General features: G+C 40.8%; 1 protein-coding gene across 10 annotated transcripts in view; it reads right to left on the bottom strand.

Moving 5' to 3' along the window:
• PTPRM (protein tyrosine phosphatase receptor type M) overlaps window positions 1-17,656 on the bottom strand; it is a 700,717-nt gene that overhangs the window by 383,999 nt on the left and 299,062 nt on the right. For all 10 annotated transcript variants that reach the window (XM_075920958.2, XM_075920953.2, XM_075920954.2 and 7 more), the window contains exons 6-7: window positions 16,209-16,383; window positions 4,846-5,139 (exon numbers count right to left, since the gene is read on the bottom strand). In XM_075920958.2, coding sequence (XP_075777073.1) covers window positions 4,846-5,139; window positions 16,209-16,383 — 469 coding nt within the window. The remainder of the gene's footprint in view (window positions 1-4,845; window positions 5,140-16,208; window positions 16,384-17,656) is intronic.

Raw genomic sequence — 17,656 nt, 5'->3', positions numbered from 1 at the left:
ATCTTTCCACCGTCGCCTGGCAAACAGTTCCACAAGTGGACCATGAATAATTTCTTTTGTTTGTTTTAAATGTGCTGCCTATAAATATAATTGAGTCACATTCTTATGTTATGTTAGTGAAGGAGTAAATAACATTTCCTTATACACATTTTCACATCTTTCATGATTTTCTGACATATCCCCTCACCCTTTAGTCATTTTTTCCAAGCTGAAAAATTCCATTCTTTTTAATCCTTCCTCATATGGAAGCTGTTCTTTGCCCATATTCATTTCTGTTGCCTTTCTCTGTACCTTTTCCAAATACAATACAAGCTGTTACTTTTGATAATCCCTGATTTATGACCCTTAATCCAACACGCATACCAGGAATTGTTAAAGATTCCTCACCTTCCTTCAATAACTGGGGAACAGCTTTCTTTTCTTTTTCTTTATCCATATCATTAGTAATGTCTACGAAGTGGGTCTCTTTATAAGCTAATAATGTCTTGAACTATAATCCTAGGGACATAGTCAACCTTACCAGGCCTGATGATGATGTAGTCCACACAGAACAGTATTTGTCTCATACTGATATACTTAACTTCTATTTTCCGCTCCCCCAGAACTCAGGGTTTTCCATTAAGCTGTTCGTCTGTACAAAGCTTATCTGTTAAGATATTATAGGCCTCAAGACTTATCCTAACTTGTTGAAGCTAACGTCTTACAGGATACAAGGTTACTTACATTACTGTAAAGTAGGGATGCAAAATACTGTTTAAATAGGTTAACCGGTTAAAACTATGGATGACCGTAGCAGCCCCTGTCTGCAGTGGGCTTCCCCGTGGGGCTGGAGCTGCCCCCTGCCTGTAGCAGGTGGGGAACTGCTCCAGCCTTCACTGGTTAATGGTTAACCTTTCACATCATAACTCAAAGCAGAATATAATTTAGCAGTGGATATAATGAGGCAGAAGACCCACTTCACCAGATTCATGTAGTGGAAATTTCCAGAGGCAGGTATAAATATGCAGGCCAGAATCAGGCTGGAGATGACGAGGTGGATCCGATCAGGGAGGATGAGGCCCACTTCTAGTAGCTGATCTGGAGGTGTGAATACCAAGAGGAGAAGCTGCTTTTGTAGTTAGCGAGCCATTCATAGTCTTTGTTTAATCTTGAGTTGATTGTGTCAAACTTGAAGATGAACTGTAGCTCAGCAGTTTCTCTTTGAAGTCTGGTCCTGAATGTTTTTTTTGCTGCAGGATGGCTACCTTTAGATCTGCAATTGTGTGTCCAGGGAGACTGAAGTGTTCCCCTACAGGTTTTTGTATGTTGCCATTCCTAATATCTGAAAAGCAGCTTCTCCTCTCTTGGTATTCACACCTCCAGATCAGCTACTAGAAGTGGGCCTCATCCTCCTTGATTGGATCCACCTCGTCATCTCCAGCCTGATTCTGGCCTGCGTATTTATACCTGCCTCTGGAAATTTCTACTACATGCATCTGACGAAGTGGGTCTTTGCCCACGAAAGCTTATGCTCCAACACTTCGGATAGTCTATAAGGTGCCACAGGACTCCTCGCCGATTATACTTTGCCTTCATTTAAATCTCCTCAGAATTTAGATAAGGGCACAAACCTAATGGTAAATCTCAATGGCAATCATAATTGGTCCACATATGAATAGGTGTTTATGCAGAAAGAGAGAAAGCAAGAGAGCAAGCAACAATGTACATTATTGCAGAAATGTTCTCAAATAATGTATTTGGGTGCTTTCTTCTCAACAACCATCATTTCTCCCCATGGCAAATTTTTGGTGTGCGGTGGCCTATCATTTAAGTTTTAAACTCCAAACTCAACCTTATTGATTTTGGTACCCCAAACTAGCAAAGGCCTTTTTTTCTGGATCTGATTCAAATTTAACCCAATACATTAGAAACTGGAGGGAGAAATTAAAGAAATTTCAAAGCTAATCACCCTGAACTCCAGACATTGCTCTTTTCAAATCTGAACTCTGAACTACCTTCTAATTCTAATCCAAGTCCAAATATCATCTCTTCAGTGCACTTGACAGAAGAAGAACTGCCTACATTTACATTATATTTCATCACGAAGAAACAAAGCACTTTTCAAAATGTACCATTACTGTTCCACTGAGGACGATACAGCCAGTTTTGGAGAGATGTTTTTTTCTTTATTTCCTTTCCATTCTATTAATAGATGCTTTTATTTACTAGAGCTAGAGATAGCACTTGTCTCTTAGAAATCCCTGAAATCTCATTCTACCAAAATAAAAACATATTTCAAGCACTTTGGAGAACTATTATAATTATTGAATGTCTAGCATGCTGCTTCAAGTCTCAAAGTAGTACTCTGGACCCCAAGGGAACAGGCTAGCAGCATACAATTATTAAAGCAATTACAAAGAGGCAATGATTCTTCTCTTAAAAGCCTCCTGTTTTATTAATTTTATGGTACACCTTTGAGAATGGCATCATTTCACTCCTACCCAGCTTAATTAGTTTGTCCTTAGTTTATCAGCATCTCTTTTTTAACCTCTTGTGCCAGTTATTAGCATGTCACTCACTAGCAATTAACCAACAAAACCTCTTCAAAGCACAATCTCCAGCCATAAAAAAGCCAATTAATAGAGCTAGATTTAATGTTGTAATTTATAATTTCAACTTTTCACTCAGTTTCCATGTAATACCCTTCATTTGCAAAAGGAATGCAGCATGTTACTGATTAGCTTAATGAAATATAGAGATATATTACAATGGTTTACCACATAAAACACTGTCAGTGAACAATATTTTATGTAAATAGGTATTTTTCTTAATGTTCCAGAATACCCACCACTGAAATGATTACAGAAAACATATGATGAATTTACACATAATTAAAGTTCTGCATTCTCCACGTAACTTTTTGGGTAATAATTCTCACAAACACATCTGACATTATGATACCTAATCATAGGAGCTGGAAATCAAAATATAAAGAAAATAGATTTGAATTAAAGTACTTTGAGTGAGCCTGAAAGGCGTACATATAATTTGAAAAAATAATTATGCTTATTTGCTTAGGAAAGACTTCTTGGATCGGAGGCCCTTGTCAAAGTATTTACTATCTTAAATATATTCTAATGAGGAAAATCTTGAAGACTGGAAATATATAGATACTTTTTTTGTTTTGCCTTTCTAGTGCTTTTTTTGTTTGCAAAAAACCACAAAAAACTCTAATACCCCGTTCCCTCCCCCTGACAAATTAGCAAATGCATACATAAAAACAATAAACCAACCATTATTTACCATACAGCCGGACACAACAGCATATAACAAGGAAACTGGACAGGCACTATGTCTGCATTTGACATCACATGCAAAACAATGTGCACACTGCTGGATACTGATTCTATTTGCAATACATTGTTTAATCACTGGATGATGCTTGCACAGCCATGTGAGAAGTAATGATCACTTGACTCAAATGAAGATTTCCCTAGTTATTTTTTGTATCTTTTAAAAAAGACCAATATATATATACTCTTTGAAGACTACACACATCAATTCATACCAGTAGTTAAATTTTCTTTTTTTCAGGAACTTTTCTTTCTTTCTGTCTCCTGCCACCTGTATTCCAGTGAGGGGGGTTCAAAAATTTGGGAGAGAAATTCACACTAAGTTTTAAACCCCATCTCATTGTATTCCTCTCCTCCTTCATCTCACTCAGAGTAATAATGTCTAGGCCACTATATTTTCATGTGCAAATTTGCATGTATCCAGTTCACAAGAAATTAATGCGTGTACACATAAGATTTGCTTATTATAATTCAGGTCTGAAAGGGAAAATTGATTCTCAAAGAGCCATGGGCAGCTCTTGTTACATTTCAAAAGCAGAGGCACAGCTTCTGGGACTGGGCACGAGCTGGTACAGCAGATTCCTGGCTCACACCCAGTTCCTCGCTGCGCCTCTGCCTCCCCTGCCCCCAGCAGAGAAAGTGCTGGGGGAAACCAGCTTTTACGCTGGCTTCCCCCAGCACCGGCTCCTGCTCTCCCCATTCATAGAGGCAGCAAGGCAGGAGTAAGAGGGTCAAGTAGTGACTCAACTACTCGATAAGCATATGCTATCGGGTAGTCGACTACTCGAATAGTTGCTTACTTCCCTAATGTTAACATCACTGCTACTTTTCTACAGGATTATTATGCAATTGTGTTTCTACTATAGCCCTGCTTTGTATCCATCTTCTACAAGCACAGCAACACCTCTGATTACAACTTAAGAAAAAAAGCCAAACTCTCTGTACAACACAAATCGCTGTATCTCATATAACAAAAGGACCCACCGACAGCCACTTGAGAAAGCAGCCCTTTATTAAATCTCATCTATTAATGGAGACACAACAGTAAATGCATTTGCAATTATGAAGTCTATGTTTCCATATTATCTACAGACATGGGAATTGGTGGCAATTGCAGCCCTCCCTCAAAAAAAAAAAAAAAAGAGAGCGTGTAACAATAGCTCAGAAAATAAACTATAAAAAGGCAGCATTAATGCAGGTAGGATATCATAAAATGAAGGATGCTCAACAGTGTGCTGTACATCAGGAAAGTCTGCTGTTTTGAAACTGTACTTTATTCTATACTAAATATTGCCAGTCATGAACAGGTATGATTTAATGTACCAGAACTCTGTAGGTTGGCTTGAAGGTCACCATTCACACAATCTAAATGGTTTATACTTATAAGTATTCTGGGCTTATTTTCTGTGTCATGCAGGTTCAGACTGTACAGTGACAACTGTTAGTAAAGTAACCTGCTGGTTTTAACCCAAGAGAACTATTTACAATTTTCTGGCTTCCTTCTGGTACTTACCAGCACATTTTGTCCTTGTTTTAAGAGCTGGGCCTGGGGATCCGGTACCTCCTTCACCTGGTCTTGTAAGCAGCACGCTGATTTCATATTCTGTATCAGGATCCAAGTGCCCGATTTTGTAGCTTGTGGCATCTACTGGCTGTCTGTCATACCAGCTTCCTCTTGAAGTTCGATACTCGACCTCTCTCTCAATGATAGGTCCATCCCCATTGATGGAATTAGCATTCAACTGGATCCATAAGTAGGTTGCACCAACTGAAGACAACTGAGGTGGTGCAATAGGAACAGGTGGCTCTAACAAAAAACAAAAAAAACAAAAAAAAAGGAAAAAAAAGAGAAAGTTATTTCTACCAATATTTATTTCTACTTCCACAACATTGAAAACACAATCTTCATTAGCCCATATTTGGAAATTTGCCTTGAAAATACCAAACATAAATATTACAGTTGATAAACCCTGGCAGAGTTACCTACTTATTGTGTAAGCACAAATCATAACATATAAATTCTATTGCTCATAAAGGCCTGCTAAATGTACTTTTTCACGCTATGTTACCAAAAGATTTTAATGTAGATTTCATTTATATGAACATTTCAAACAGCTTGAAATTATATATTACCTCTTTACCAAATGCTAATTGTATGCATGTCCAGTGTCTTTTCACTTACAATTAAAAAGGAAAGTGAACCCAAATTCACAGGTTATGACACATCTCTCTCTAGATGTAAACTGTAACTTATATTTAAAAGTAATATTTTAATTAAAATGGATAGTTGAGTATATTACTGATAGCACCCATCTTGCTGAAGCATTGTATCATTTGTGATAAAAAGGAAGTGAAGATTTTTATTCCCAAAACATCTCAGTGTGTGTGTCTCATCCTATAAACTTTCAGGCTTCTGAGCTGAGTGGAGTAGAGTAGAATGAAGTGTTCATTCAGCTTCAGTATTTTGCACTCTTCTATCTAATCCCGACCAATCCCAGATCTGGGAACTAGGAATTCCTGAATTCTTGTTCTTATTCCAACTCTACCTTGAGCAGGTCATTTCATCCTAGTTTCCCTAGCTGTAAAAGGGAGATAAAACCATCTCATATACCAAATGTGTGTAAAGTGAGAACAGTTTCTTTTCTAAATACTTTGAAAATGTTAAGTGCTGTATATCTGCTTAGTAGTATAAAAACACTTAAGCCATTTAAATTTGTTTTAAGCCAAGTAATTGGTATAATTTCTGACTGCTGTCTCTCATCTGAAAGGTAAATAATACATTCATTTTTCCTTAGTCTGAGTCACCAACCACTAAATTACTCTATTTTCATCCCAGTGTTAATTCCACTACTAGTGACTCCAGTTGTCAGTACCTCACATGGAGCTGACAGTCAATAAGTAATGAAAGTAATCCAGTGTTCACCCAGACACTGTGATGCCCTATCTACATTGACCTAAGAGGTACACCTCTCAGGGAGGTGGAGTTATTAAGTCAATGTAGTGAGTGACTTACATCAGCAGCATTGTAGAGTTGACACTGACAGAGTTAGGTTGATGTAAACTGTCGTCTGTCAACCTACTCTGTAGTTTAGATGAGGCCTCAGTAACAAACACATACTTCTCTTACAAAAAAACAGTGGAAGTATATCACTGAAGAACACTTGATGTACACTAAGTATTCTAAAGGTCTGTTTCCCCCTATGAACTAAGAGGTCAGAGATCTATAGACACCTTTATTGGAAAATATACCCAATAAACCTTTAACCTCAATTTTGGGCTGCTGCCCAAGCCTAGAACTGTGCGCCCATAGCAATGACTACACTTGGATAGTAAATGCCATGATGAAATATGACATCACAGAGTGGGCAGATACAAGATACATTACATATTTTTACCTTAATGAGATATTCCTGCTGATTCCCAAAGGAAATATGTGGTAAAACTAGGTAACAGTCCAAAAGGTCTCCAAAGATATTTACTAATTATTACTTAGTACAGACACACAAAACCAGTTTAAAATACAGTGATAAACTACTATATGCAGCATACAGCAATATCCTACAATCTTTTAAATGTTACTCGGAAAAATTATATGATATATCAGCATCAACATGGGACAAACTAGCTTCTGGGGATTAAAAACTTGCTGTAGTTTTATTGACTTTATTGTTTCTGAAGTATGTAACTATGGCTTCCTGCAGAAACTGTATGTCTTTAAATATTTCTGACTTAATTCAAAATGATTAAGCATCAATTTAAATCATTAGGCACTTTCCTGAACCAGGACATGAAATGGAACTTTTATAGAGCATTCTAAGCCATTTACGTAGCCATGCTGAAAGAACAGTTAATTACTTTCAAGTTTCAAATACTAGTAATGGCTGTTCAACTGCCATCAAAATGCAAACTCAGGAATAAGGTCACAAAGGTCAGTAGTTACACCAATTCATTTAAAGTCTTACAAGTATTTGAAATAGACATTATTTTATTGCTTTTTCATCCCTTGGGATATTTTTTTCAATCCCCCTATGACCGAAGCACAAAATAGGTTAAATTCAGTTGTGTGGTTCCAGCAAATGCCTGCACATTATCATGATTTTACTCTGAAATAATCTTCCAGCTAAAGGCTGAGTATGTATAAAATGAACCTATCACCACAGACATTACACTTATTCTTAACTGACAATTCATTAAAAAATAAGGATCCTGAAGTTAAGTATATACTGTAGTAGAAAAAAATTGAAGTAGTCAAGGGTACTGTAATAAAAGATACATGGTTATATTATTTCTGCATATTTTAAAATATTAAACTTTATATAATTAACTGATAATGAATGACCACAGTTTTACCCAAGTTATTCCTTCATATATATTTTAGCCTTTCCTCCTTTTCACTAGAAGAGGTATTTCTAGGTATGATAATGAAGAATGTGGATTAAATATTTAATTAAGTACCAGCCTCTGAATATGTTATAGTTGGCAGCAGCACACTATTTTCCCATCTGCGACAGTTTTAATGGTGACCGTAAAATAGGGTCTCACTAAATATCTTATTATTTTCTTATTTGTATTTTCCCACACATCTAGAAACAGGTGCACTGTATCTTCATTTGAAAAAGTTGGCTTAACCAAAATGATACATTTTTAATGGTTGTAGTAATTATGGATATTGAAGAAGGGATATATTTTAACTTATTTTGTGAGGTGCAGGGAATTTAAGGCAGTCAAAGGCATTTCTCATTTAACTCTTATGGCTGTAAAGTAAACCAAGCAAGTTGCTATTGCAACATCCTTTTCAGTTTAACTTTTACAATGAAATATAAATACAGCCCGGTAAAAAAAGTTTGTTTCTTCTTGTAACAGAGCTAGTGCTTTAAAGACTCTATATAAGAGAACAGTTATGGAATTGTAAACCTGTAGTACGAGGGTGATTTGGCATGTCCACACAAGAAAAGAAAATATCAAACACTCCTGTTACCACACCGAAAGGTAATGTCCATTGATGGCAGATCAATGGAAAACTTAAATAAATGCTGTAATGGAGGCCAACAACAGTGGTCCAATTAAAGTAAAAATGAGAACAAAACCAATACACCTAAAATGAAAAGTATCCTTTTGCTTATGCTAAGGCAGTTACATGTAAGGTAAAATATTAAATACATGTAAAAATATTCACTGATTAGAGAGAGAGAAGCAGCAATCCTTATATTTAGGCTGCCTTACACTTTAATTATAAAATACTTCTCAACATCTTTGGAGGCATTCTAGCATCTCCATGATTTTCCACAAGGACTTGAAATTTGGCAGGGAGGATAGCCTTTTCTGTCCTCCTGAAAATTTGTCATGAGTTTAAATGAGTTACATACAGTCAAAACCAGATATTTGCTATCTGTTGATTACTTAGCACAGCTTGTTCCAGGATCACAAGATATCTGACTAGCAGTCATGCTTTAGTGTTAAGAGAAGCTGTAACTACCCAGTATGTAATCTTATACATTCTGGGTCTTATTATAAAAATAATTAGCAACTAGTGGAAGATTAGAAGTTTCACAGTAAGTTCCATCAAGAGATTCAGCAGGTGGAGAGCAGGTGAGGTGGTCAAGGCTGCACGATATAGACAGGCAGTCAAAAAAGCAAATACAGTAAAACCTGTGTTATCTGGCACGCCTGGGGATTAGAGCGTTCCAGTAACCTAAAAATTCTGGTTATCTGAGGGGAGGACGGGAGCCATATGGGGTCTACGGGGGAGGCATGGGAGCCTTGCGGGGGCTGGGATGTAGCCTGCTAGGGGAGGCCACGAGCCATGGGAGCGGGCGGGGGGGCACAGGATGTGGCCTCCTGGGATGATGGAAGCTGGGGGGCGGGAGATGCAGATGGTGGAGGCAGCCTGCCAGGGACCGAGGGGGGGCTGGCCTGCTGGGGGTGCCGAGATCCTTGCTTCTGGCTGCCGTTTGCCCCTCCCCCAGGTACATGCTGTAAGTCTGAGGAGCACTTGAAGGGCCAGTTTCCTCTTCTTTTTTTTTTTCTCCTTTTCCCAGCGTCAAAAATTTGCCGGATTTTAGTTTTCCGGATGCTTAAGTTTTGGATAGTGCAGGTTTTACTTTAGAATGTTAGGAATCATTTTAAAAGGGATAGAGAATAAGACAGAAAATATCTTATTGCCTCTATATAAAACCATGGTATGCCCACATCTTGAATACTGCATACAGATGTGGTTGCCTCATCTAAAAAAATATATATCGGGATTGGAAAAGGTTCAGAAAAGGGCAACAAAAATGATTAGGGGTTTGGAATGGGTCCCATATGGTCTGCGTGGGTTCGATGGACAACACAGTACATGAGGTCACAAGGGGAGTGATTATTTATGCTGATGGTAAGGTTTCCAAAGGTGTGTAAAGCCCATAGGTGCGTCCGTGTCCAGCTCATATTTGACCTCTTCCCACAATCCTCACTGGAACTTGTTGTTTCAGTCCTGTCTGTATCCACTGTAAGACGGCAGAAATGCATTGTGTAGGAGGATACTGTGCCTTGCAACTGCCAAATTCTTCCCAGGACAGCCTAAGCCGTTCTGTATGCAGGCCATCAGAGATGTTTGACATCTAGAGGAAAAGGGATGCCAATTCAACAACACAGGTCCATGTCCTTCTAGCAGGGAGGAGGCCCAGGCTAACATGTCTCCTGTCAGCAGCTTGGCCTGGACAGAGGCATAGATTTGGGAATGTATCAGAAACAGTAGGCAGCACAAGTTCATGAGTCAGAGGCAGGAGACAAACTGGAGGTTGGAAACCATAAGTGAGATGCCAGGAGTCAAGTCAGGGAAGCAGCAGTGGGTAAGTAGGAGAAGAAAGTATAAGGCACGTAGTCCAGAGCAGGGTGTAAGCCAATTGTTCAGACAGCTTCTTCCTGCCAGGTTTAGGTAGGGTCAGCGGGCCAATCACCTGCACTAGGATGCTGTAAATAATTCCTCATGGAAAGAGCCTCACTCTGGGGCTAGGCTTCACAGGTCCCAGGCAAGCAATAGTCACGTGATAAGCTGTCAGGCTATGTCTAGACTACATTCCTCTTTCGAAAGAGGAATGTAAATGAGGCAAATTGAAAGTGCAAATGAAGCGCGGATTTAAATATCCCGTGTTTCATTTGCATATTCGCATCCAAGTGTTTTTTCGAAAAAGGATTTTTCAAAAGTAAAAGCATAGTCTAGATGGGATTCTTTCAAAAAAACACCCCTTTTTCAAAAATGAAGTGTAAAAATGAGGCGTACGGGTTCTTTTGAAAAAGGGGGGGGTAAAGAACCCTGTTTAGACTGTGCTTTCACTTTCAAAAAACCCTTTTTCGAAAAAGCACTCAGACGCAAGTAGCAAATGAAATGCGGGATATTTAAATCCGCACTTCATTTGCACTTTTGATTTGCCTCATTTACATTCCTCTTTCAAAAGAGGAATATAGTCTAGACGTGCCCCCAGATAGAGAGTTGTAGCATGGCTGCTCCCATGAACCGTGTGGGCCCAGGTTTGAAACCAATAGGTTCTGACACAAAGTAAATGTCTGCTATGTAAAATTTTCTCTCGGAATTTTAATGTTTTGCAAAGTTATAAGCAACTTAAGACAGTGTCTTATTAAAGTTGCCTGACACTTTTCATTATAATAGACAGTACTGCCACCTCTCTTTATAAGAGAGATAGTTAGAGAGAATACCAGGCACAGGCAGGCAAGTAAATAAAGAAAATATAAACATGCAGATACACTTAAGCATTACTTATGAGGTGTTGACACCCTCGATGACAAATCTTTAAGAATTTCTTAATTTTTTCCTCTGATCTCAAAATGATTTTGCCCTCAATTTTGATACACACGCTTTATTCTAAAGGCCCCAAATTCGTTCAATTCTATTCAAAGTGCTAAATCTTCCATTTGGCAAGATGAGAAATAAGAGCCTCTAACAGTACAGCTGGCTGCTCTTCCATGCCCTCACTTAAAAGCCTAACAAACCTCCTTCTAAACAGTCTGACACCTAGATTTACCTTGTTTGAACTCATAAGCAATTTCACTCCAATAATCTGATGACCTCAGAAAGGCTCATTTTGTTCTCCTGAATTGAATCTGATCACTATTAGAAAAGTTCAACCTGTGGGCCACATGTAGAAGACTAATTTACTTCACCAAATACATTTAATCAATTCCATTCCTCTATTTTCTTTCTGTTCAATGTTTGATTACTTTTATGTCACCTATTAGAAAAGAACTGCTGCGTTTTTTTTACAATAAGCAGGTGATCTGACAAGGCCAATTTCATGGCTCACATTAGACAGAGATAAAGTGACATTTCAATCCAATTTCCTGACAAATAGATGAGGATATTGTGTAGTCTGATCACACAGAATGACAAGTCACTGACTCTATTCAGTCTTTTCCGTCAGAATAAACTGTTGGGTAAATTGAAAAGTTTCCTTTTAGGATTCATTTAAATGAAGTAACTTTCATATTAAACGTAGACGAGATGTACAAACAACAGTCTTTGTCTTTTCTTCATGTGTGGAGGCCTGATACATTATTTAATGGCAAATTTTTTGTTCACTAAGAAGGCAATGTTCATATTTACCTTAATAATTATGCATAATAATAATGATTATGCATAATAATAAAGTACCACTGGGGGGGGGGGGGTGACAGTTCTTTCATGTGTTTTCCCTCCAGATATTAAAGGCTATGTTACACCTATTCCTGTTCAGATACACAAGTTTAGAGTAAGGATGCAAGGTGCTTTCCTACCCTGCAGATGGGTCAGACACAATCCCAGTTCTTGTGCCCCCAGGACTGGCTCCACAGTCCAAAGGATTTTGTAGTCTTTCCATTAACTCACTCACGCTAGGACACTAGGACCTGGATGGTATACCTGACTGCCACCACATGGCCTGGGGAAAAAATGATTAGAGGAGCCAGCTAGACACTCCAGATGGTTGAAGCAGAAACAGCCACACACTCAGAGCTTTCTTCAATTTTGCCTGGATTTTCTCTGCCTATCCTGACCTGTTGTTTGTGCCAACCTTCCTCTCTTTATCCCTCGCAGTCTCCTCATCCAAGTGTCTCTCCATACATGCTCCTCTTGCCCTCTTCTCCCCTGCCCTGTCCTCCCTTCCCACCTTCCCTTTTCTTTCCGTTCCCAGCTGATCACTTCTTCCTCCTCCTCCTCCTCATTCCCCCTTCACTGAGCTTCTGTGGCACTGTACTTTTCTGACTTGTTTTCACCTTATTGACCCAGCTTTTGATGGCACATTCTCCAAGTCTTCTGTTGGAATGCTACATATTTCCATTCTAGACCACATCCCTCTTTTTCCTCTGAGCACACACTCTGTGAGCTCATTCAATTGCACTGATTCCCACCTCTTCCATTCTATTCTTTCCTTTTCCTCATCTGTCCATTCTAATTACCTAGCCACCTTTTATACCAAGCCCCCTACCACAATACCTTGCCAAAGCCCTGTTTATCCACTGGCTACACTTATAGCGGCGTCCTTATCTCAGGCTGTGTCTGTCTTCTCCCGTTTTTCTTCCTGTTCTGGAAGCACAACCCTCTCCTAGGCAGTCTGTACTTCATCCACTGTAATGCTACTCTTAACTCTCCACACTCTTTTGTTCACTCCTCTCTGATCCACAAACAAACATGCTCCTCTCCCATGTCCTCTCTTCCCACAGTCTAGCTAATTTGTTTTTCAATCAACTTTCCCTTTCCATCTGCCCTGAATTAAAAGACTTGGCACTCAACTTCAGCATCTGGTCACATCCTAAACTCCTTCCCTCATGCTCTGTCCTTTGTCTCATCTAACTGATTTTTCAGAATTTTTTGTGTGCGCTTATGATGCTTCTTTCATACAACTCCACGCATTCACACTCTACCATAGTATCTGATCACATGTCATCCTTGTGGTCTTTCAAATCCCTTCTTAAAACTAGTGTCTTTTGCATATGCTTTTTACAATGATTTCAGAAAAAAAGTATCTACTTTTCATAGTTTGTTCTTCGAGATGTGCGGCTCATGTCCATTGCAATTAGTTGTATGCACATCATGTGCACAAAGGTCAGAAAGTTTTTTCCCTATTGGTACCCATCAGGTCTGCTGTGAAGCCTTCAGGAATAGCACCTTCATTATTACAGTGTATATAGCTCCCTGTCAACCACCACCTGCACAGTCCCTTGTTAACGGGAAACTCCAACAGAGGAGAAGAGGGTGGGATTTGGAATGGACATGGGCATCTCTCAAAGAACAACAGTTATGAAGGTAGGTAACCATTTGCTTTTCTTCCCATGATTGTTCATTGTCCATTCCAATTAGGTGACTCTCAAGCAGCATCCTTGGAGGAGATATCCAAGTTCTCCTGGCTGCAAGTTGCAGCAATTCTGCCAAAGGCTGTGTCGTCTCTAGCCTGTTACATGATTGCATAATGAATAGTGAAGTTATGGATGTAAGACCATGTCCTGAATGTGGACTTGCACTAGAAATGAGCTTTTGTAGAGGGCACCATCAATGCAAGGACTGGAGTCTTGGCCAAGTTGTAGCTCTTCTTGATGCACAGTGTGATCCAGGATGAGAGGCACCAGGAGGAGATGAGGATCCCCTTCTGCTCTCAGAGAAAGCAATGAAAATGTGTGGAGACTTTTGAAACAGTTTTGTGCATTCATTCTAGAAAGCTAGGGCACACAATGTCCAGACAATGGAGCATGCTTTCTCTGTTGTTGGCATGTGGTTTAGGAAAGAAGACCAGTAGGACTACGTCCTGCTTTACATGTCCTGGGAGACTATGTCAGGAACGTGGGCATAGTTGCTCGTTGTCTTTATAGAAGACTATATAAGGAAGCTCAGGTATTAGTGCTTTGAGTTTGGAGACCTTTCTGGCTGAAGTTATGGCTACCGGGAAAGCTTCCTTCCAGGACAGGTAGAACAGGTAGTAAGAAGTTCAAAGGGGGACTCATAAGTCTGGAGAGAACCAAGGAGGAAGAGGTTGTCTCATTTGTGGATACAATCTGTCCAGCCCCATGAGGAGGCAATCTTCCATCGGGTTTCCAAAACCTGACCTACCCACCAAAGGCAGAGATGGTGGCTGGGTATATCTTGATTGATGAGGTCATCAAACTCTAATGTTTCAGGCCCAGCAGTCAGATTAGAACAAATGCGATCAAAGCATGTTGTGGAGGTGTACATTTCTGTATAGGCCACAGAGGACCACTTTCACTTTGCCAAGTAAGTGGCTCAAGTGGAGGGCTTCCTACTAGGACATGCTGAACAGAATCTGAGCATTGAAGTTCTGACGGTTTCCATGCTGTGAGATGGAGGGATTCCAGGTTAGGGTGATGTCATCTGTGTCATGAGGTCCGGGAAAAAAAGAAAGGCTATTGGCCTGTCCACTGATAGGTCCAACAGTATAGTGAACCATTCTTGGCAGGACCATGCTGGCACTATGAGAGTCAGTCACGCTCTATCCTGCCGGAACTTGAGGAGGACCACATGTATGAGGGGGAAGGACAGAAATGGATATAGATTTGCACACGACAGATGAAAAGCATCTGTGATGGAGCTCCGGCTGTGGTTCAGAAAGGAACAAAACTGATGGCATTTCCTGTTGCTCTGCATCATGAACGTATTTATATGGGGAGAGCTCATCTCTGGAAGTTAGTGAGGGCAAAGTCTGCCTTGAACATTGGTGTTAAATAAGCTGCTGAGACGACCGGCGAGTTACTTTTGTGCTCCTGGCAGGTACAACACCTCCAGCTGGATCAAATACATGATATGGAAGTCCCACAGCTTGTGAGCTTCCTGGCACAAGGGAAAGAAATAAGCCACACCCCATTTGATTATAAAGAAGATTGCTGTGGTGTTGACCATCAATACTGGCACATACTTACCTTGAAAATCCTCTTGGAACATCTGGCATGCCAGACAGACCATCCTCAGCTCTCTCATTGCTGTGCAGTGATAATTCTGCCTAGGACCACAGGCCTTGCATTCTGATATTGCTTAGGTATGCTCCATGTTCTAGCGCCAAGCTGTCTGATCAACAATAGTGAGGGTTGTGACTGTGAGAAGGGTATTCCCGAACAGACTACCTGTGGCTTCCACCAACAGTGGGAACCCCAAGGGGGAGCATGACTCTTCTGTCCAAAGAGTACCAATTGGGTCTATACACCTGCACCAATCAGGGAGACACGGAGCAGCTTTTCTCGCCCCGGAGGACGAGGCCAGCGGGACCTCAGCGCGTCTGGGTGGTCCCGCCGCCCACATCCTCCAGGGTGAGAAAAGCCCGGTTCGTAAGTGCGGATCCGACATAAGTCGGATCCGCGTAATTCAGGGACTGCCTGTACAGCCATATCAGCACTGTTTTCTATGCTGCAACTGACCATCCTCATCTACAATCTTTTCACAATTGGAACTTTTCTGGTTGTTTTTAAAGCCTCCCATATGCCGTATAATTGTATTTTAAGAGTTTTCCTTTTCTTTTTTTTTTCCATACCTCACAATAAAGACATTTTTAGGATACAGCTTCCACATAGGAGATACACTACCTGGAACATTCATTCCATTTCAGAAGAATCATCTAAATGCACATTTAAAATACATACATTTTAAAACAGCGTTTTTAGTACACAAGCAGTAGTAATAGTATTTAATAAATATTCCTTCAGTGTGGCATCTTTCATCAGTCATTAAGAGTAGGACATAGATATATGCAAAAATGATCTGATTCACATTTTTGGGGTGGGTTTCGGAGCCTTGGCTTTAATGGGGTACGGGTGACATAATTAATGAATTGCAATTGCATGCCCTCATTTCATACATTAAATACATACATATTATAAATAAATATATATTATATTATGAAATACCTTTGACTATCAGTTCTGCATAGCTTGATACTCCAGCTCCTCCTTCCGTGCGAATCATGCAGCGGTAATTGCCAGCATCTCGCTTTGTAGCGTTCACCACATTAAAAGAAGCTACAAATCGACGATCATTAGGCACATTTATGTCCTTCAAGGGCGCATCCCTTACATAAATTCCCTAGAGTAAGAAACAAAGTTAAAATGTCATTTTAAAATAAAAATATTTATTGAAACCCACTTTATTTCTTCACCTCTTACAAGGGGGGAGGGAGAGGAGAAGGATTTCCACCATGTAAGTTTTCTGTTCTATTCCAATTAAGGTTAAAACAACATCAGTAGGCAATTATTCATCTGGAACAACTGGCAAGGCTGTTCTGTACTCTTTATAGGTTAACTAATACATAGATTTAAGAACAATGGCACTTATTTGCTTGGTTTAGAATTTTTTTAAGTTATATGAAAATCAATCTCTTTCCTCCTTCCCCTAGACATACCAAGAAGAACATGGATCTGCCCTCGCCTGCATGTAAGGGAGACTACTTCACTCATGGCACTGTCCTTGCCTAGAGCCATGAATTGATCCAGGAATCCATCCATCATTACATGCATGAGGAGTAGGGATGTGAAAGGTTAAGCAGTTAACTGGTAACCATTCTCCTTACTGGGTGATGTTACTGGTTCTGATTAACCATTAATTGGTAGGGGCTAGCACAGCTCCCCGCCTGCCATGGGCAGGAGGCTGCTCCAGCCCTGCAGGGGGCCTGCTGTGGACAGGGGCTGCTCCAGCATCTTGAGCCTCTTCACCCTGCAGGCAGAGGCTGCTCCACCCGAGCTGAAGCAGCCCCTGCCCGGGGTGGGGAGACCACTCCAATCCAGTGGGCTGGAGCTCCCCCCCACCTGCTCCCCCTTTAATTAGTTAACCAATTAAACAGGATTTTACAGCCCTAATCAGTAGTAGTCTATATCAGTGTTTCTCAACCAGTGGTACGAGTACCCTTATGAGTACCCAAGAGACGTCTGGGGGGTACATCTAGGGTTACCAGGTAGGTTTAGAAAAAATACCGGACACACTTGATGGGGGGGGGGGCTGGCCAGGAGGAGGGGTGGGGGCAGTGCAGCTGGCCATGGGAGATGGCGGGGGCGAGGGGGCAGGGGCAGCACAGCTGGCTGGGAGAGATGGGGGGCAGAGCTGGCAGGCAGGGGCAGCGCGATTGGCCCAAGGAGATGGGGGGGAATCAGGGACAGCGCAGCTGGCTGGGGAAGATAGGGGGGTGCAACTGGGTCCAGCTGCGGCTCCACCACGTGCTCAGGAGCAGGAACAGGGCTTCTCCTCCTCCCCAAGGCATCAGACTCAGCCAGGGCTCCCAGCGCCAATCACGCCCCACCTTCCAGCCACTCCCCCCACCCCTGCTAGGCTTCCATCCGGCGCCCAGCTGGAAAACCAGGCAATA

Source organism: Pelodiscus sinensis, chromosome 2 (assembly GCF_052426305.1).
Source record: "Pelodiscus sinensis isolate ZL-2025 chromosome 2, ASM5242630v1, whole genome shotgun sequence".
In the NCBI taxonomy this organism is placed as follows: Eukaryota; Metazoa; Chordata; order Testudines; family Trionychidae; genus Pelodiscus; species Pelodiscus sinensis.
The sequence above is the reverse complement of the archived record's forward strand: the minus strand, read 5'-3'. Positions and strand labels throughout refer to the sequence as shown.